The 22,109-nt window shown below is 39.1% G+C and overlaps 1 protein-coding gene across 2 annotated transcripts in view; it reads right to left on the bottom strand.

Annotated features, from left to right (window-relative positions):
• Positions 1-22,109, bottom strand: part of SLC44A3 (solute carrier family 44 member 3) — a 268,592-nt gene that overhangs the window by 233,876 nt on the left and 12,607 nt on the right. For both annotated transcript variants that reach the window (XM_053694046.1, XM_053694047.1), the window contains exon 2: positions 18,017-18,118. In XM_053694046.1, the coding sequence (XP_053550021.1) occupies positions 18,017-18,118 (102 nt within the window). The remainder of the gene's footprint in view (positions 1-18,016; positions 18,119-22,109) is intronic.

Genomic DNA, 22,109 nt, shown 5'->3' with positions numbered 1-22,109 from the left:
TAACTAGGTACAATAGCTATTAAATAGTTATTTACTATTTAATAGCTACCTAGTTAAAATAAATTCAAAATTACCTGTAAAATAAATCCTAACCTAAGTTACAATTAAACCTAACACTACACTAGCAATATATTAATTAAATAAATTACCTACAATTACCTACAATTAAATAAACTAAACTAAATTACAAAAAAAAACACTAAATTACAAAAAATAAAAAAAGATTACAAGAATTTTAAGCTAATTACACCTACTCTAAGCCCCCTAATAAAATAACAAAGCCCCCCAAAATAAAAAAAATTCCCTACCCTTATCGAAATTAAAAAAGTTAACAGCTCTATTACAAGTAAAAAAACATAACACAATACCCCCCCCCACATTAAAACCCACCACCCACATACCCCTACTCTAACCCAAACCCCCCTTAAATAAACCTAACACTGCCCCCCTGAAGATCTCCCTACCTTGAGTCGTGTTCACCCAGCAGAAGTCTTCATCCTATCCGGGCAGAAGAGGACATCCGGACCGGCAGACATCTTCATCCAAGCGGCATCTTCTATCTTCATCCATCCGGAGCGGAGCGGAGCCATCTTCTTCCAGCCGACATGGATCCATCCTTCTTCCCTGACGCCTACTCGCCGAATGAAGGTTCCTTTAAATGACGTCATCCAAGATGGCGTCCCTCGAATTCCGATTGGCTGATAGGATTCTATCAGCCAATCGGAATTAAGGTAGGAAAAATATGATTGGCTGATTGAATCAGCCAATCAGATTCAAGTTCAATCGGATTGGCTGATCCAATCAGCCAATCAGATTGAGCTCGCATTCTATTGGCTGATCAGAACAGCCAATAGAATGCAAGCTCAATCTGATTGGCTGATTGGATCAGCCAATCCGATTGAACTTGAATCTGATTGGCTGATTCAATCAGCCAATCAGATTTTTCCTACCTTAATTCCGATTTGCTGATAGAATCCTATCAGCCAATCGGAATTTGAGGGACGCCATCTTGGATGACGTCATTTAAAGGAACCTTCATTCGGCGAGTAGGCGTCGGGGAAGAAGGATGGATCCGCGTCGGCTGGAAGAAGATGGCTCCGCTCCGCTCCGGATGGATGATGATAGAAGATGCCGCTTGGATGAAGATGTCTGCCGGTGCGGATGTCCTCTTCTGCCCGGATAGGATGAAGACTTCTGCCGCTCCGGATGTCCTCTTTTGGTCAATCGGTGCCTGGCTGGGTGAACACGATTCAAGGTAGGGAGATCTTCAGGGGGGTAGTGTTTGGTTTATTTAAGGGGGGTTTGGGTTAGAGTAGGGGTATGTGGGTGGTGGGTTTTAATGTTGGGGGTGGTATTGTGTTTTTTTTTACAGGCAAAAGAGCTGATTACTTTGGGGCATGTCCCGCAAAAAGCCCTTTTAAGGGCTGGTAATAGAGCTGTTAACTTTTTTAATTTAGATTAGGGTAGAGAATTTTTTTTATTTTGGGGGGCTTTGTTATTTTATTAGGGGGCTTAGAGTAGGTGTAATTAGCTTAAAATTCTTGTAATCTTTTTATTATTATTTGTAATTTAGTTTAATTGTAGGTAATTGTAGGTAATTTATTTAATTAATTTATTGCTAGTGTAGTGTTAGGTTTAATTGTAACTTAGGTTAGGATTTATTTTACAGGTAATTTTGTATTTATTTTAACTAGGTAGCTATTAAATAGTAAATAACTATTTATTAGCTATTGTACCTAGTTAAAATAAATACAAAGTTGCCTGTAAAATAAATATAAATCCTAAAATAGCTACAATATAATTATTCGTTATATTGTAGCTATATTAGGGTTTATTTTACAGGTAAGTATATAGTTTTAAATAGGAATACTTTAGTTAATAATATTTAATTTATTTCGTTAGATTAAAATTATATTTAATTTAGGGGGGTGTTAGGGTTAGACTTAGCTTTAGGGGTTAATACATTTATTATAGTAGCGGCGAGGTCCGGTCGGCAGATTAGGGGTTAATAAGTGTAGTTAGGTAGCGGCGACGTTGAGGGGGCAGATTAGGGGTTAATAAATATTATGTAGGTGTCGGCGATGTTAGGGGCAGCAGATTAGGAGTTCATAGGGATAATGTAGGTGGCGGCGGTGTGCGGTCGGCAGATTAGGGGTTAATAGTATTTATTATAGTGGCGGCGATGTGGGGGGACCTCAGTTTAGAGGTACATAGGTAGTTTATGGGTGTTAGCGTACTTTAGAGCACAGTAGTTAAGAGCTTTATAAACCGGCGTTAGCCCATAAAGCTCTTAACTAGTGACTTTTTTCTGCGGCTGGAGTCTTGTCGGTAGAGGGTCTACTGATCACTTCAGCCAAGACTCTAAATACCGGCGTTAGGAAGATCCCATTGAAAAGATAGGATACGCAATTGGCGTAAGGGGATCTGCGGTATGGAAAAGTCACGGCTTGAAAGTGAGCGTTAGACCCTTTCCTGCCTGACTCTAAATACCAGCGGGCGGCCAAAAGCAGCGTTAGGACCCCTTAACGCTGCTTTTGACGGCTACCGCAGAACTCTAAATCTAGGCGAATGTAAGTAATTATAAGCACTGATTATAGATGATGTTATAGCCCATGAATACAAAATCTGAGTAAAGCAACATTTATTTTATATGCATATAGCCACTCATATAATGTATATGTATATTGAGAGGAGGAAAAATTTAATATAGGGACTACACTTATTTTTTTGTTTTGTTTCGGGGTCTGATCAGCTGATCAAATCTGAAAAATGTGTTTGTTCATCATAACAAATTTTTATTAAGCAATTCTTATTAGCAATGCAAGTCTCTATTGTTTTCAATATAGTTCAGACTTTCTCTTCAATTAACCCTGTTAGGATGTTCCATGCCGTCCTAACAGCGCTGGGCTTTAACGCCATTAGGACGGAATGCAGCATCCTACATTTCTTGGCATATTGCAGCCCCCTCTTATGGTTTATTGGAATATTAGACTGGGGGGGGGGGGGGGCTAGCATTGTAGGCAGTCCCCCATGATCCAATCACAGCCTTGAAATCATGTGATCACATTGATAGCGTGATTACATTTTTTAATTAAGTGCCGGGCATGAAGATGTTAAAAACCTCTCATAAACATTATTCCTATCAATTGTGTGTTGTTGTTTTTTTTAACTGTTTGGAATCAAAAGTTACCAGACATATGCAGCCTTTTATTATCATATCTAGATACTAAGGCCTAGATTTAGAGTTGGGCGGTAGCCGTCAAAACCAGCGTTAGAGGCTCCTAACGCTGCTTTTTACAGCCCTCTGGTATTTGGAGTCAGTCAGGAAAGGGTCTAACGCTCACTTTCAAGCCGCGACTTTTCCATACCGCAGATCCCCCTACGCCATTTGCGTAGCCTATCTTTTCAATGGGATCTTTCTAACGCCGGTATTTAGAGTCTTGGCTGAAGTGAGCGTTAGAAATCTACAAAACTCTAGCCGCAGAAAAAAGTCAGTAGTTAAGAGCTTTCTGGGCTAACGCCGGTTTATAAAGCTCTTAACTACTGTGCTCTAAAGTACACTAACACCCATAAACTACCTATGTACCCCTAAACCGAGGTCCCCCCACATCGCCGCCACTCTATTAAAAATGTTTTAACCCCTAATCTGCCGACCGCACACCGCTGCCACCGCTGCCACCTACGTTATCCCTATGAACCCCTAATCTGCTGCCCCTAACACCGCCGACACCTATATTATATTTATTAACCCCTAATCTGCCGCCCCCAACGTCGCCGCCACCTACCTACAATTATTGACCCCTAATCTGCTGACCGGAGCTCACCGCTACTATAATAAAGTTATTAACCCCTAATCCGCCTCACTCCCGCCTCAATAACCCTATAATAAATAGTATTAACCCCTAATCTGCCCTCCCTAACATCGCCAACACCTAACTTCAAGTATTAACCCCTAATCTGCCGACCGGAGCTCACCGCTACTATAATACATTTATTAACCCCTAAAGCTAAGTCTAACCTTAACCGTAACACCCCCCTAAATTAAATATAATTTAAATCTAACAAAATAAATTAACTCTTATTAAATAAATAATTCCTATTTAAAGCTAAATACTTACCTGTAAAATAAACTCTAATATAGCTACAATATAAATTATAATTATATTGTGGCTATTTTAGGATTAATATTGATTTTACAGGCAACTTTGTAATTATTTTAACCAGGTACAATAGCTATTAAATAGTTAATAACTATTTAATAGTTACCTAGTTAAAATAATTACAGATTACCTGTAAAATAAATCCTAACCTAAGTTACAATTAAACCTAACACTACACTATCAATAAATTAATTAAATAAAATACCTACAATTATCTACAATTAAACCTAACACTACACTATCAATAAATTAATTAAATACAATACCTATAAATAAATACAATTAAATAAACTAACTAAAGTACAAAAAATAAAAAAGAACTAAGTTAGAAAAAATAAAAAAATATTTACAAACATTAGAAAAATATTACAACAATTTTAAACTAATTACACCTACTCTAAGCCCCCTAATAAAATAACAAAGCCCCCCAAAATAAAAAAATGCCCTACCCTATTCTAAAATTAAAATAGAAAAGCTCTTTTACCTTACCAGCCCTGAAAAGGGCCATTTGCGGGGCATGCCCCAAAGAATTCAGCTCTTTTGCCTGTAAAAAAAAAACATACAATACCCCCCCCCAACATTACAACCCACCACCCACATACCCCTAATCTAACCCAAACCCCCCTTAAATAAACCTAACACTAAGCCCCTGAAGATCTCCCTACCTTGTCTTCACCTCGCCGGGTTCACCGATCAGTCCAGAAGAGCCTCCGAAATCTTCATCCAAGCCCAAGCAGGGGCTGAAGAGTGACGTCCATCCTCCGGCTGAAGTCTGGATCCAAGCGGCAAATGAAGAAGTCCATCTTAGGGAAGAAATCTTCATCTTATCCGGGCAGAAGAGGACATCCGGACCGGCAAACATCTTCATCCAAGCCGCATCTTCTATGTTGTTCCATCGGATGACGAGCGGCTGATCTTGAAGACCTCCGGCGCGGATCCATCATCTTCGTTCGACGTCCAACTGAAGAATGAAGGTTCCTTTAAGGGACGTCATCCAAGATGGCGTCCCTCGAATTCCGATTGGCTGATAGGATTCTATCAGCCAATCGGAATTAAGGTAGAAAAATTCTGATTGGCTGATGGAATCAGCCAATCAGAATCAAGTTCAATCCGATTGGCTGATTCAATCAGCCAATCAGATTGAGCTCGCATTCTATTGGCTGTCCAATAGAATGCGAGCTCAATCTGATTGGCTGATTGGATCAGCCAATCGGATTGAACTTGAATCTGATTGGCTGATTCCATCAACCAATCAGAATTTTCCTACCTTAATTCCGATTGGCTGATAGAATCCTATCAGCCAATCGGAATTCGAGGGACGCCATCTTGGATGACGTCCCTTAAAGGAACCTTCATTCTTCAGTTGGACGTCGAACGAAGATGATGGATCCGCGCCGGAGGTCTTCAAGATCAGCCGCTCGTCATTACCAGATTAGGGGTATGTGGGTGGTGGGTTGTAATGTTGGGGGGGGTATTGTATGGCTTTTTTTACAGGCAAAAGAGCTGAATTCTTTGGGGCATGCCCCGCAAAGGGCCCTTTTCAGGGCTGGTAAGGCAAAAGAGCTTTTCTATTTTAATTTTAGAATAGGGTAGGGCATTTTTTTATTTTGGGGGTCTTTGTTATTTTATTAGGGGTCTTAGAGTAGGTGTAATTAGTTTAAAATTGTTGTAATATTTTTCTAATGTTTGTAAAAAAAAAATATTTTTTGTAACTTAGTTCTTTTTTATTTTTTGTACTTTAGTTAGTTTATTTCATTGTATTTATTTGTAGGTATTTTATTTAATTAATTTATTGATAGTGTAGTGTTAGGTTTAATTGTAGATAATTGTAGGTATTTTATTTAATTAACTTATTGATAGTGTAGTGTTAGGTTTAATTGTAACTTAGGTTAGGATTTATTTTACAGGTAATTTTGTAATTATTTTAACTAGGTAACTATTAAATAGTTATTAACTATTTAATAGCTATTGTACCTGGTTAAAATAATTACAAAGTTACCTGTAAAATAAATATTAATCCTAAAATAGCTACAATATAATTATAATTTATATTGTAGCTATATTAGGGTTTATTTTACAGGTAAGTATTTAGCTTTAAATAGGAATAAGTTATTTAATAAGAGTTAATTTATTTTGTTAGATTTAAATTATATTTAATTTAGGGGGGTGTTAGGGTTAGGGTTAGACTTAGCTTTAGGGGTTAATACATTTATTATAGTAGCGGTGAGATCCGGTCGGCAGATTAGGGGTTAATTATTGTAGGTAGGTGGAGGCGACGTTGGGGGCGGCAGATTAGGGGTTAATAAATATAATATAGGGGTCGGCGGTGTTAGGGGCAGCAGATTAGGGGTACATAGGGATAACGTAGGTTGCGGCGGTATACGGAGCGGCAGATTAGGGGTTAATAATAATAATAATATGCAGGTGTCAGCGATAGCGGGGGCGGCAGATTAGGGGTTAATAAGTGTAAGGTTAGGGGTGTTTAGACTCGGGGTACATGTTAGAGTGTTAGGTGCAGACTTAGAAACTGTTTCCCCATAGGAAACAATGTAGCTGCGTTAGGAGCTGAACGCTGTTTTTTTGCAGGTGTTTTTTTCAGCTCAAACAGCCCCATTGTTTCCTACGGGGGAATCGTGCACGAGCACGTTTTTGAAGCTGGCCGCGTCCATAAGCACCGCTGATATCGAGAGTTGCAGTGGCGGTAAATATGCTCTACGCTCCCTTTTTTGGAGCCTAACGCAGCCATTCTGTGAACTCTAAATACCAGCGGTATTTAAAAGGTGCGGGGGGAAAAAAGCATGCGTAGCTAACGCACCCCTTTGGCCGCAGAACTTTAAATCTAGCCGTAAGACTTTTGTTCCTATATTTTCTATATCTAAGTTTCATAACGTCAAACACAGTCTAATTTATTTTCCTATCCCTTGTAAAATATTGGAAAATAAAACAATCCAAAAAGGTTGGATGGCAATAAAAAGCTACTAGGCAAGGAAAAAATAGCTATGTAGATATCGCAAGTTTCTGTCATTTGTGAACTGATTGTCATGAGGTGCCAATAAAATGCGGGCTATTAAATTATTGGCTCCTCCACAACTTTATTGTATCTTTTATTTCTGTTTAAAAAATATGTTTAAAGAGACAAATGAGTGCAGGCACCAATCACCAGCTAGCTCCCACTAGTGTAGGATATGTGCGTATTCTTTATCAATAATGGATATCAAAAGAAAGAAGCACATTTGAAAATAGAATTGAATATAAAAGTGTCTTAAAATGACATGCTCTATCTGAATCATGCAAGTTTAATTTTGATTTTCCTATCCCTTTAATAGCATACCCTATCCAGGGCCGCCACTAGAAATTTTGGGGCCCCTGACTTAACCATTGATCAGGCCCCCACCCCCCCTCCTTTGACATGTGCAATTTTTGACCAAGTGACTAAAATGTATATATGCACTTTATTCTTAAGTGTCTATTTAAACTTGGAAATGTTGTAAAGGTAGTAACATACACTGAAACACACACACTCACACATAAGGATTCACATATAGACACTCTAGCAAACACGCAAAGAAACACAGACACTCAGACACTTAGCACTTGTTTACATTGACCTAACAAGTAATGAGGTAAACTACAGTTTTGTAATAAAAAGGAGATTTAGAAAACAAAATATGGAGTTCTGATTATCTTTTTGTAAAGGAAGATGCCAACTAAATGATGACAACAGCATGCAGTGGCTGAAAGGAAGGGCCCTGAACTGCCTAAACAATCATTTAAAGGTTAAATGGTAGATTGGTGACTTCCGAAAAGGTCTCATTAGTCTCAAAGTCTGTAGAAAGATGTCAATAATCAGTAGTAAGGTCAAAATATCCTAAAAAGGAACAGACAATGGACACACACACACAAACTCAAACTTGCACATACACCCAAGGAAACACCAACAGAGACAGCCTCAGAAAACACACAGAGACATACACACACACAGAGACACCCACAGAAAACACATAAAGACATACATACACACCCTCACTGAGACATCCACAGAAAACACACAAAGACATACACACACCCTCACAGAGACACCCACAGAAAATACACACCCTCACAGAGACATTCACAGAAAACACAGACATACATACACAAACACCCTCACAGAGACATCCACAGAAAACACAGACATACACACCCACCGTCATAGAGGCATCCAGAGAAAATACACAAAGACAAACACACGCCCACCCTCACAGAGACACCCATAGAAAAAGCTCAAAGACATATGCACACACCCTCACAGACATCCACAGAAAATGCACAAAGACATACACACCCACCCTCACAGAGATACCAACAGAAAAAAAATACATACACACTCATAGAGTCACAAACCAAAGCACAAAGACATAAACACAGACACCCACAGAAACACTCACAGGAGGAAACATTTATGCACCTTGCATCCCCTAAATCAACAGTGTGTGACATGCATGATAAAAAAAATGCAGAAATTAAGAGATCACTTTTTAAAGAATCATATTTGTAAATGTGCAAACAAAAATAATTCTGTGAATTCAAAATTGTACATTAATGATCTGGGTAGATGGCTAGATGAAGAAAAGTACTTTTAAAAGGTTGACATATGTTTGTTTAATATATTCCCCAACCAAGAGCACCACTTTAAATATAGTGTACAAATGTTCCCATCTGTCAGCTGTACTTGTGGATTTTGAAAATGCTGTACTCTATATGGCCTTGGTGGAACCATAAGCTGTAGTACTCATACCATTAGATCTGGTTAAATGCAGGATTTAAGCTTGTTGGTATGCATTTCTAAATTAAGTCAGCTGTAGAGTAAACTGAACAGTTTTAGGTCAACCTGTCTCATTTCCAACACTGAGCAATCTTAGTCTGAGAGTATAACATGTTATGCAGATGTAAAAATCTTAGATACAATGCCTCCTTGTATCTGGAAAGTCCTTGCATAAAGGGGCAGTAAACTGGAATGTAATATATATCATTTGTGTATTGAGGAGGAAACATTTGTGCATGGTTTTAAATATATAATTTCTACAGCATTGTCAAATAATCATAAACTGCTGCTAAAAATCATAAACTGCTGCTAAAAACCCCATGGGCCCACCATAAAACTACTACCACACTGAAGTTACAATCTTAAATTGCACAAAGAAATAAAAAACATTTACCTCCTCTGCAAATGAAAGTGATCAGCCGTCTGACTCAGGCACACACTTTACAAACAAAATGCCAAGTCTGTCTCACACTGTGCATATAGTGGTTTAGTGCACACTCAGAAATCCTCTCAAATGCTAATACTTTACTCCTTGTAATAACATTCCCCATGCTCAATTAGCACTCTGCTGTAGTACCCACTGGTGGCTGCCAAAATTTAAAAAAAAAAAAAAAAAAAAAAAAATTTTTTTTTTTTTTGTTCTTGCCTCATGGGGCCCCCCTAGCCCATTGGGCCCCTGACAGGAGTCACCCCTGTCACCCCCTGATGGCGGCCGCTATATACACTCACCGACCACTTTATTAGGTACACCTTGTTAGTACTGGGTTGGATCCCCTTTTACCTTCAGAACTGCCTTAATTCTTAGTGGCATAGATTCAACAAGGTGTTGGAGACATTCCTCAGACATTTTGGTCCATATTGACATAATAGCATCACGCAGTTGCTGCAGATTTGTCGGCTGCACATCCATGATGCAAAGTCACCGGATTGAGATCTGGTGACTGTGAAGACCATTGGAGTACAGGGAACTCATTGTCATGTTTAAGAAACCAGTTTGAGAGAATCTGAGCTTTGTGACATGGTGCATTATCCTGCTGGAAGTAGCCATCAGAAGATGGGTACACTGTAGTCATAAAGGGAATGACATGGTCAGCAACAATACTCAGGTAGGCCTGGAGTTTAAACAATGCTCAATTGGTACTAAGGGGCCCAAAGTGTGCCAAGAAAATATCTCCCACATTACACCACCACCACCACCACCAGCCTAAACCCTTGATACAAGGCAGGATGGATCCATGCTTTCATGGTGTTTACGCCAAATTCTGACCCTACCATCTGAATGTTGCAGCTGAAAACTAGACTCATCAGACCAGGAAACATTTTTCCAATCTTCTATTGTCCACGTTTGGTGAGCCTGTGCGAATTGTAGCCTCAGTTTCCTGTTCTTAGCTTACAGGAGTGGAACCCGGTGTGGTCTTCTTCTGCTGTAGCCCATCTGCTTCAAGGTTCGACGTGTTGTGCATTCAGAGATGGTATTCTGCATACATTGATTGTAACAAGTGGTTATTTGAGTTACTGTTGCCTCTCTATCATCTCAAACCATTCTGCCCATTCTCCTCATTTCGTCCACACAACTGCCATTTACTGTATATTTTCTCTTTTTCGGACCATTCTCTGTAAACCCTAGAGATGCTTGTGTGGGAAAATCCCAGTAGATCAGCAGTTTTTTAAATACCAGACCAGCCTGCCTGGCACCAACAACCATGCCATGTTCAAAGCCACTTAAATCTCTTTTCTTCCCCATTCTGATGCTCGGTTTGAACTTCAGCAAGTCGTCTACAACACATCTAGATGCCTAAATTCATTGAGTTACTGCCATGTGATTGGCTAATTAGCAATTTGTGTTACAAAGCAATTGAACAGGTGTACCTCATAAAATGGCCGATGAGTGTAATCCTAAATGATAGTTCTTTGGTATTGTCAAGTGATGCTAACCATTAACTGTATGTTTGAAATATTAAAATCTACAGAAAATAACACTTTCAATTTTTTTTTGTATTTAAAAAGCTCCATTTCTTCTGTTATGTGTGATCAGTCCACGGGTCATCATTACTTCTGGGATATTATCTGCTCCCCTACAGGAAGTGCAAGAGGATTCACCCAGCAGAGTTGCTATATAGCTCCTCCCCTCTACGTCACCTCCAGTCATTCTCTTGCACCCAAAGACTAGATAGGAGGTGTGAGAGGACTATGGTGATTATACTTAGTTTTTAGAACTTCAATCAAAAGTTTGTTATTTTACAATAGCACCGGAGCGTGTTATTACCTCTCTGGCAGAGTTTGAAGAAGAATCTACCAGAGTTTTTCTTATGATTTTAACCGGAGTAGTTAAGATCATATTGCTGTTTCTCGGCCATCTGAGGGAGGTAAAAGCTTCAGATCAGGGGACAGCGGGCAGTTGAATCTGCATTGAGGTATGTCGCAGTTGTTATTTTCTGAATGGAATTGATGAAAAAATCCTGCCATACCGTTATAATGAACATGTATGTATACTCTACACTTTAGTATTCTGGGGATGGTATTTCACCGGAATTACTCTGTAAAAGTACATTAAACCTTTTATTAGGTATTTTTCATGTTAAACGTTTTTGCTGGAATGTAGAATCGTTTGCATTAATGAGGTACTGAGTGAATAAGTATTTGGGCATTATTTTCCACTTGGCAGTTTGCTTGTGTTAATTATGACAGTTTCGTTTCTCTCTCACTGCTGTGTGTGAGAGGGAGGGGCCGTTTTTGGCGCTCTTTGCTACGCATCAAAAATTTCCAGTCAGTTTTTCTGCATGATCCGGTTCATCTCTAACAGAACTCAGGGGTCTTCAAACTTCTTTGAAGGGAGGTAGATTCTCTCAGCAGAGCTGTGAGACTTATATAGTGACTGTGATTTAAAACGTTGTTTAAAATTTAATTAGTGTTATTTTACTAATGGGAACAAACCTTTGCTAAAAAGTTGTGTTGTTTGTTAAGAGTGATGCTATAACTGTTTTTCAGTTCATTATTTCAACTGTCATTTAATCGTTTAGTGCTTCTTGAGGCACAGTACGTTTTTATTAAATAAAATTGTAACCGAGTTGCATGTTTATTGCTAGTGTGTTAAACATGTCTGATTCAGAGGAAGATACCTGTGTCATTTGTTCCAATGCCAAGGTGGAGCCCAATAGAAATTTATGTACTAACTGTATTGATGCTACCTTAAATAAAAGCCAATCTGTACAAATTGAACAAATTTCACCAAACAGCGAGGGGAGAGTTATGCCGACTAACTCGCCTCACGTGTCAGTACCTGCATCTCCCGCCCGGGAGGTGCGTGATATTATGGCGCCTAGTACATCTGGGCAGCCATTACAAATAACATTACAAGATATGGCTACTGTTATGACTGAAGTTTTGGCTAAATTACCAGAACTAAGAGGCAAGCGTGATCACTCTGGGGTGAGAACAGAGTGCGCTGATAATTCTAGGGCCATGTCTGATACTGCGTCACAGCTTGCAGAGCATGAGGACGGAGAGCTTCATTCTGTAGGTGACGGTTCTGATCCAAAGAGATTGGATTCAGATATTTCAAATTTTAAATTTAAATTGGAAAACCTCCGTGTATTACTAGGGGAGGTCTTAGCAGCTCTCAACGATTGTAACGCTGTTGCAATACCAGAGAAAATGTGTAGGTTGGATAAATACTTTGCGGTACCGGCGAGTACTGACGTTTTTCCTATACCTAAGAGATTAACTGAAATTGTTACTAAGGAGTGGGATAGACCCGGTGTGCCGTTCTCACCCCCTCCAATATTTAGAAAGATGTTTCCAATAGACGCCACCACACGGGACTTATGGCAAACGGTCCCTAAGGTGGAGGGAGCAGTTTCTACTTTAGCTAAGCGTACCACTATCCCGGTGGAGGATAGCTGTGCTTTTTCAGATCCTATGGATAAAAAATTAGAGGGTTACCTTAAGAAAATGTTTATTCAACAAGGTTTTATATTACAACCCCTTGCATGCATCGCGCCGATCACGGCTGCGGCAGCATTTTGGATTGAGTCTCTGGAAGAGAACCTTAGTTCAGCTACGCTGGACGACATTACGGACAGGCTTAGAGTCCTTAAACTAGCTAATTCATTCATTTCGGAGGCCGTAGTACATTTAACCAAACTTACGGCTAAGAATTCAGGATTCGCCATTCAGGCACGCAGAGCGCTGTGGCTAAAATCCTGGTCGGCTGATGTAACTTCTAAGTCCAAATTACTTAGTATACCTTTCAAGGGGCAAACTTTATTTGGGCCCGGTTTGAAAGAAATTATTGCTGACATTACAGGAGGTAAGGGCCACGCTCTACCTCAAGACAAAGCCAAAGCTAAGGCTAGACAGTCTAATTTTCGTCCCTTTCGGAATTTCAAAGCAGGAGCAGCGCCAACTTCCACTGCACCAAAACAGGGAGGAGCTGTTGCTCGTTACAGACAAGGCTGGAAGCCTAACCAGTCCTGGAACAAGGGCAAGCAGGCCAGTAAACCTGCTGCTGTCCCAAAGACAGCATGAACCGAGGGCCCCCGATCCGGGACCGGATCTAGTGGGGGGCAGACTCTCTCTCTTCGCCCAGGCTTGGGCAAGAGATGTCCAGGATCCCTGGGCGCTAGAGATCATATCTCAGGGATACCTTCTAGACTTCAAATCCTCTCCCCCAAGAGGGAGATTTCATCTGTCAAGGTTGTCAACAAACCAAATAAAGAAAGACGCGTTTCTACGCTGTGTACAAGATCTATTATTAATGGGAGTGATCCATCCGGTTCCGCGGTCGGAACAAGGACAAGGGTTTTACTCAAACCTGTTTGTGGTTCCCAAAAAAGAGGGAACTTTCAGACCAATCTTGGATTTAAAGATCCTAAACAAATTCCTAAGAGTTCCATCGTTCAAATGGAAACTATTCGGACAATCTTACCCATGATCCAAGAGGGTCAGTACATGACCACAGTGGATTTAAAGGATGCTTACCTTCACATACCGATTCACAAAGATCATTACCGGTATCTAAGGTTTGCCTTCTTAAACAGGCATTACCAGTTTGTAGCCCTTCCATTCGGATTGGCTACGGCTCCAAGAATCTTTACAAAGGTTCTGGGTGCCCTTCTGGCGGTACTAAGACCGCGAGGAATTTCGGTAGCTCCGTACCTAGACGACATTCTGATACAAGCTTCAAGCTTTCAAACTGCCAAGTCTCATACAGAGTTAGTTCTGGCATTTCTAAGGTCGCACGGATGGAAAGTGAACGAAAAGAAGAGTTCTCTCTTTCCTCTCACAAGAGTTCCATTCTTGGGGACTCTTATAGATTCTGTAGAAATGAAGATTTATCTGACAGAAGACAGATTAACAAAGCTTCTAAATGCATGCCGTGTCCTTCATTCCATTCAACTCCCGTCAGTAGCTCAATGCATGGAGGTGATCGGCTTAATGGTAGCAGCAATGGACATAGTTCCCTTTGCACGCCTACATCTCAGACCGCTGCAATTGTGCATGCTGAGTCAGTGGAATGGGGATTACTCAGATTTGTCCCCCACTCTGAATCTGGATCAAGAGACCAGAAACTCTCTTCTATGGTGGCTTTCTCGGCCACATCTGTCCAGGGGGATACCGTTCAGCAGGCCGGACTGGACAATTGTAACAACAGACGCCAGCCTTCTAGGTTGGGGCGCTGTCTGGAATTCTCTGAAGGCTCAGGGACAATGGAGTCAGGAGGAAAGTCTCCTGCCAATAAACATTCTGGAATTGAGAGCAGTTCTCAATGCCCTTCTAGCTTGGCCCCAGTTAAAGACTCGGGGGTTCATCAGGTTTCAGTCGGACAACATCACGACTGTAGCTTACATCAACCATCAAGGAGGGACAAGAAGCTCCCTAGCAATGATAGAAGTATCAAAGATAATTCGCTGGGCAGAGTCTCACTCTTGCCATCTGTCAGCAATCCACATCCCGGGAGTGGAGAACTGGGAGGCGGATTTCTTGAGTCGCCAGACTCTTCATCCGGGGGAGTGGGAACTTCATCCGGAGGTCTTTGCCCAAATACTTCAACGTTGGGGCAAACCAGAGATAGATCTCATGGCGTCTCGCCAGAACGCCAAACTTCCTCGCTACGGATCCAGATCCAGGGATCCGGGAGCGGTTCTGATAGATGCTTTGACAGCACCTTGGAACTTCAGGATGGCTTATGTGTTTCCACCCTTCCCGCTGCTTCCTCGACTGATTGCCAAAATCAAACAGGAGAAAGCATCAGTGATTCTAATAGCGCCTGCATGGCCGCGCAGGACTTGGTATGCAGATCTAGTGGACATGTCATCCTGTCCGCCTTGGTCTCTACCTCTAAGACAGGACCTTCTGATTCAGGGTCCATTCAAACATCAAAGTCTAACTTCTCTGAAGCTGACTGCTTGGAAATTGAACGCTTGATTTTATCAAAACGTGGTTTTTCTGAGTCGGTTATTGATACCCTGATACAGGCTAGGAAGCCTGTTACCAGAAAGATTTACCATAAAATATGGCGTAAATACCTATACTGGTGTGAATCCAAAGATTACTCCTGGAGTAAGGTTAGGATTCCTAGGATATTGTCTTTTCTACAAGAAGGTTTAGAAAAGGGTTTATCGGCTAGCTCATTAAAGGGACAGATTTCAGCTCTGTCCATCTTGTTTCACAGGCGTCTGTCAGAAAATTCAGACATCCAAGCCTTTTGTCAGGCTTTAACTAGGATCAAGCCTGTGTTTAAAACTGTTGCTCCGCCATGGAGTTTAAACTTAGTTCTTAACGTTTTACAGGGTGTTCCGTTTGAACCCCTTCATTCCATTGATATAAAATTGTTATCTTGGAAAGTTCTATTTTTAATGGCTATTTCCTCGGCTCGAAGAGTCTCTGAGTTATCAGCCCTACATTGTGATTCTCCTTATCTGATCTTTCACTCAGACAAGGTAGTTCTGCGTACTAAACCTGGGTTCTTACCTAAGGTAGTCACTAACAGGAATATCAATCAAGAGATTGTTGTTCCATCCTTGTGTCCAAATCCTTCTTCAAAGAAGGAACGTCTTCTACACAATCTGGATGTAGTTCGTGCCCTCAAGTTCTACTTGCAGGCAACTAAAGATTTTCGCCAAACTTCTTCCCTGTTTGTCGTTTATTCTGGACAGAGGAGAGGTCAAAAAGCTTCTGCTACCTCTCTCTCTTTTTGGCTTCGTAGCATAATACGTTTAGCTTACGAGACTGCTGGACAGCAGCCTCCTGAAAGAATTACAGCTCATTCCACTAGAGCTGTGGCTTCCACTTGGGCCTTTAAGAATGAGGCCTCTGTTGAACAGATTTGCAAGGCTGCAACTTGGTCTTCGCTTCATACTTTTTCCAAATTTTACAAATTTGACACTTTTGCTTCTTCGGAGGCTATTTTTGGGAGAAAGGTTCTTCAGGCAGTGGTTCCTTCTGTATAATGAGCCTGCCTATCCCTCCCGTCATCCGTGTACTTTTGCTTTGGTATTGGTATCCCAGAAGTAATGATGACCCGTGGACTGATCACACATAACAGAAGAAAACATAATTTATGCTTACCTGATAAATTCCTTTCTTCTGTTGTGTGATCAGTCCACGGCCCGCCCTGTTTTTAAGGCAGGTGCATATTTTTTAAATTATAATTCAGTCACCACTACACCCTTGGTTTCTCCTTTCTCGTTGGTCTTTGGTCGAATGACTGGAGGTGACGTAGAGGGGAGGAGCTATATAGCAACTCTGCTGGGTGAATCCTCTTGCACTTCCTGTAGGGGAGCAGATAATATCCCAGAAGTAATGATGACCCGTGGACTGATCACACAACAGAAGAAAGGAATTTATCAGGTAAGCATAAATTATGTTTTTTCCATATGTGGGTAAAGTTATTTTCTAAAACTGTCTGATCTGCCGAAGAAAAAAATAGTATGATTTGTGCATTTACTCCACAGATAAAGCACTGAAACTGATGTGAAAAAAGCAGCGAGTACTAATGACTGAAAACAGTTTCAGCACAGGAGTGTGAAATAACTCAGCAGCAAAGTGGTTTAAGCTTGGTAACATATTTGTACTTATGGGACAAGTTAACACGTATTTTAAGAAATTTAAATAATGAATATCCCATCTCTCTGATCCTAAAAGAATAGAAAATGTAGCATTTACATTGCAGAACATATTCTGTTTATTTTAAAATATGAGAACATGTTTACGTTGGGGGTCTGTTCCTAAAGCAGCTGTTGCATTAAGGATCCGTGTAAAATGAACCTACTTATGTAATTGTATGTCAGAGGAAAGTGAATCTGTTACATTCTAGGGCTCTCACAAACTTCAATAATGTAATATCATTACCTTAAAGGGATACTGAACCCAATTTTTTTTATTTCATGATTCAGATAGAGCATGCAATTTTAAGCAACGTTCTAATTTAATCCTGTTATCAATTTTTCTTTGTTCTCTTGGTATCTTTATTTGATAAAGCAGGAATGTAAGCTTACGAGCTGGCCCATTTTTGGTTCAGGACCCTGGATAGCTCTTGCTGATTAGTGGCTGCATTTAGCCACCAATCAGCAAACGCTACCCAGGTGCTGCACTAAAGATGGTCTGGATCATAAGCTTGCATTCTTGCTTTTTCAAATACATTTTCAAAAATATATTTTACACCTGCAGGTCTCCCTGGTTTATAAGGTTTCTCAAAATTCACTTATTTAACTTTCAGAAAAGTAATATATACTACAAGAAAAGCAAATGCAAGTTACATTGTAGTGAAAACGTTTAAGTTTCATTTGTATTTGCCGCAAACTGAGACATTAAATCAGTGCCAGGTGATCCCCTGTTAACTACAGTCTCCCCTTGTGAGATTCTCTATCCCAGAGACTTTCATTACCTTGTATCAGTGTTGCCCTGATCAAGAGAAAAAAAAAACTCATGGGTAATTGGTGATAATTTACATAAAGCATTTTTTACAAAAAGAAAAAACACACATGGATACATCAAATTTAAATTAATTTATTTATACAGTTTCTTAAATTGTGTATCACTGTGTACTTACCATACCAGACCAAAACAGGAAAAATGCCACTAGCCATGGAATATCTGTGCATTTTCTGTGAAGCAACATCCTCCATTGTCTCTCTCCTGAACATTCTGACACCTGAAATACATTTTTATATATTACTATTACATAGTATTTTACACTTGGTACATTAGTAAATATCATATTAAAAAAGGGACAGTAAAGTTAGAATTAAACTTTAATGATTCAGATAGAGCATGCAGTTTTAAAGAACTTTCCAGTTCACTTTTATCATCAAACTAGCTTTGTTCTCTTAGTATTATTTGTTGAAGAGTAAGCCTATGTAGGCTAAGGTGCAGCAATGCACTACTAGGAGATAGCTGAATACATTGGATGAGCCAATGACAAGAGGCATATGTGTAGCCACCAATCACCTGCTAGCTCCCTGTAGTGCATTGCTGCTAATGAGCCTACCTAGATATGCTTTTTAACAAAAGAGAACAAAGCTAATTTGATTAAAGAAATGCATTGAAAAATCTTCATGCTCCATCTGAATTATTGAAGTTTAACTATGACTTTCATGTGTGTTTAATAAAAATGCTTGGGAAGTGTCTCACTATTAGAACTGTGGGAGTTTTCCTTAGAAGCCAATGAGGTTGTACACCATAGAACAGTATTGTACAAACAAGGATCTGTTAGTTTTAAAATAAAAAAGTATTACAGCTTTAACTTAAAGGGATATGAAACTCAAACATTTTTTTATTATTCAGATAGAACATACAATTTTAAACAACTTTCCAATTAACGTCTATTATCTAGTTTGCTTTATTCCCTTTGTATCCTTTACTGAAAAACATACCTAGGTATGCTCAGGCACAGCAATGCACTACTCGGAGCTAGCTGCTAATTGGTGGTTGCACATATGTGTTCTGCTATCTCCCAGTAGTGAATTGCTGCTCCTTCAACAAAGGATACCAACAAAATGAAGCAAGTTAGACAATTAAGTACATTTGAAAGTTATTTAAAATTGTATGTTTTATCTGAAACAAAAATCTGAAAGAAAAAAATATTTTTAAAACTAATTTTTAGGGGTCAATTTATCAGGCTCGCCGGAAACAGAATTTATGAAGCAGCGGTTTAAAGACCGCTGCTCCATAACTTGTCCGCCTGCTCTGAGGTGGCGGACAGAAATCAATACGATCAGGTTGATTGGCCGCAAATCTGCAGGGGGAGGTATTGCACCAGCAGTTCACAAGAACTGCTGGTGCAATGATAAATGCCGACAACGTATGCTGTTGGCATTTATCGATATGCGGCGGACATGATACGCTACATCGTATCATGTCCGTCCGCCTATAATAAATATACCCCTTAGAGTTTTATGTTGCTTTAAAAGGACCATTAAGCTTGACATTTCAACAACATATAAAATGTTTTATTACTGCAAGTGAAACATTACTGCAATATACATTCCTTATTTATGTTGCAGCCTTTTGTTGTAAAATACAACTAAAAATTATGTTTGTTCCACATTCTCCCAGGGAGGCTTGGGTTAATACTTTTAGGCAATTTATGTGAGTTTTTGTTTACTTCCTCCTTCCCTAAGCTTCTATGGTGTCACATGCTTTTATAAGGTGAATTATTAGTTTTCCATCAACAATCATGATAGGCAAATAATTCTTTGCAATAGTAACCAAGTTGAATCAGTGCTAAACCAACTTAAAGGAACAGTTTACTCAAAAATGTTCTCCCCTTTAAAGGGACACTGTAACCAAAAATTTTCTTTTGTAATTCAGATTGAGCATGAAATTTTAAGCAACTTTCTAATTTACTCCTATTTTCAATTTCTCTTCGTTCTCTTGCTATCATTATTTGAAAAAGAAGGCATCTAAGCTTTTTTTTGGTTTCAGTACTCTGGACAGCAATTTTTTATTGGTGGATGAATTTATCCACCAATCAGCAAGGACAACCCAGGTTGTTCACCAAAAATGGGCCGGCATCTAAACTTACATTCTTGCATTTCAAATAAAGATACCAAGAGAATGAAGAAAATTTGATAATAGGAGTAAATTAGAAAGTTGCTTAAAATTTCATGCTCAATCTGAATCACGAAAGAAAAATTTTGGTTACAGTGTCCCTTTAATTTTTACCTAATGATCCACTGTATCTGCTGGAGTGTATTAAATTGTTTACAAGTATTTCCATTACCCTTAAATTGGCATTTGAAATAGTTTATTTAGCCTGTGGTATCCCCACCTATCATGAAAGTTTTTTGGCCTTAAAGAGATGGTAAAGTTACCTTCATGTCGATTCAGTTTAACATTATGTGTGTAAAATCACTATAAATTTAATTCATCATATTTTATATATATATTTGTATAAATAAACTTATTAACTTTATAAATCAATTTCTATACGTACGCAAATTCATCCCATATATATATATTTATTTCTGACAATCTCGTTTTTATCTAAACCAATTGAAATTTGTCAGTTACGCGACCGTCACTCCACGTCATCCGCCCCTTTAGTCATCAGCACGTGCGATATTCAATTTTTGTTGATATTGGAAACCACGCGTGCTCCCGTTTCGCGCATGCGTCCTACTTCCATGTAGAAATCCCATACTACGTATAAAAGCTGCATCGCCGATTATCGCATGCACAGTATAATGCATCGTGAATGCGCTTTTGAGAGACATAGAGAGCGGATGGAAGTTGGGAGGAGTCATGAGCGAAACGGTAGGGATTTATAAATATATATTGTTTTAAAAATATTGCTGTAATAAAGAAAAAAAAATTAGCGATTACATTATGGTAAGATTAAGAAATGCATTGCTGTCTTCAATAAGTCTAAACTTTACCTTCACTTTAAGATCATGCTGTGTGAACACAGCCAGTAAAAGAAATTACACTCCCAGTGGGTTATAGAAGAGATAAGGTAATAAAATGTTAATTTTCCATTGTTCTCTCCAAGTATTGGACAACATAATGAGATCTGATTATACCTACAAGCTCAACCAATTTGATTAGGTTGTGACTTCAAAACACAAAATCAGCTAATTCATATATACAAATAAACCTTCAAAAGCAAATCTCATACATTTTATACTCTGCAGCTGGTAAAAAAAGTAATTGGAAACACATTAAGGGAAAAACTATTTTATAGTATACTGTCCCTTTAAGGGAATACAAGAGTGCAGGCTACCGCAGTCTGCACATGTGCAGAGTTTGTGCTGAATCTGAATATTAGTTTGTGACTGGTTAGCAGGGGTTCTTTTGTTCTGGGGGACAAGGAAAAGTTGAATGTTATCATATTGCTAATAAATATGTAGCTTTAAACTGATGCCATTTATTTGAGATTTTATCTTGATCATTACTTTTTGAGAATAGCATGTGACCAGAATATAATCTTAAAAAAAAAAAAAAAAAAAAGGATGACATGAGCAGGACCAGGAGTCTGATCTGATGCAAATATGTAGAGGAACACAGGAGTATAGCGCTAATAGCTAAAAGAGAACAAGGCCACTCTAAAACAGTCACCCCAGGACTGTCACGAATAAGGCAAAATTAAGGAGAAAAAAGAGGGCGCTAAAAGCTAAGTTCTCACCACACTTAGTCAAATAACAAGGAATGCAAATAAAAATTGAAAAAGATTACCTTTACTTACAGTAAATACAATAACAACATTACACATAAAAATTGAATAATAAGATAAAAGGGACGTCTCCCTTATAAAATTGGATTACCACCTTAAAAAATGAAAAAAATGTGTGAGCGTTTAAAAGATGCAGCAGAATTGTTATAATATTAATATCGTTGTTGAGTCAGATCTTCACAGTATTTGTAACATAGTTTCTTGTGTTAACTGATCGAAAAAAATGTTACAGTTCAGCAAAAAATGTCAGCGTGGAGTTGGTATAATAGGATTTTTCATCAGAGTTAAGCGATCATGTTAAACACCTTATTATCAGGTTATACTCACACTCTTCCAGATGACTCTAATAACGGCTTGATAGTTTACACTTTAGGAGATTATCAGAAATGAACAGTATCTCCAAAGTGTTAGTAACTTTTCTTGCTTGCTTGAGTCGGCTGAACCAGGTCAGCGTGATTGGAAACTGCTTTCT

The sequence above is a fragment of the Bombina bombina genome, chromosome 10 (assembly GCF_027579735.1).
Source record: "Bombina bombina isolate aBomBom1 chromosome 10, aBomBom1.pri, whole genome shotgun sequence".
In the NCBI taxonomy this organism is placed as follows: domain Eukaryota; kingdom Metazoa; phylum Chordata; class Amphibia; order Anura; family Bombinatoridae; genus Bombina; species Bombina bombina.
The sequence above is the reverse complement of the archived record's forward strand: the minus strand, read 5'-3'. Positions and strand labels throughout refer to the sequence as shown.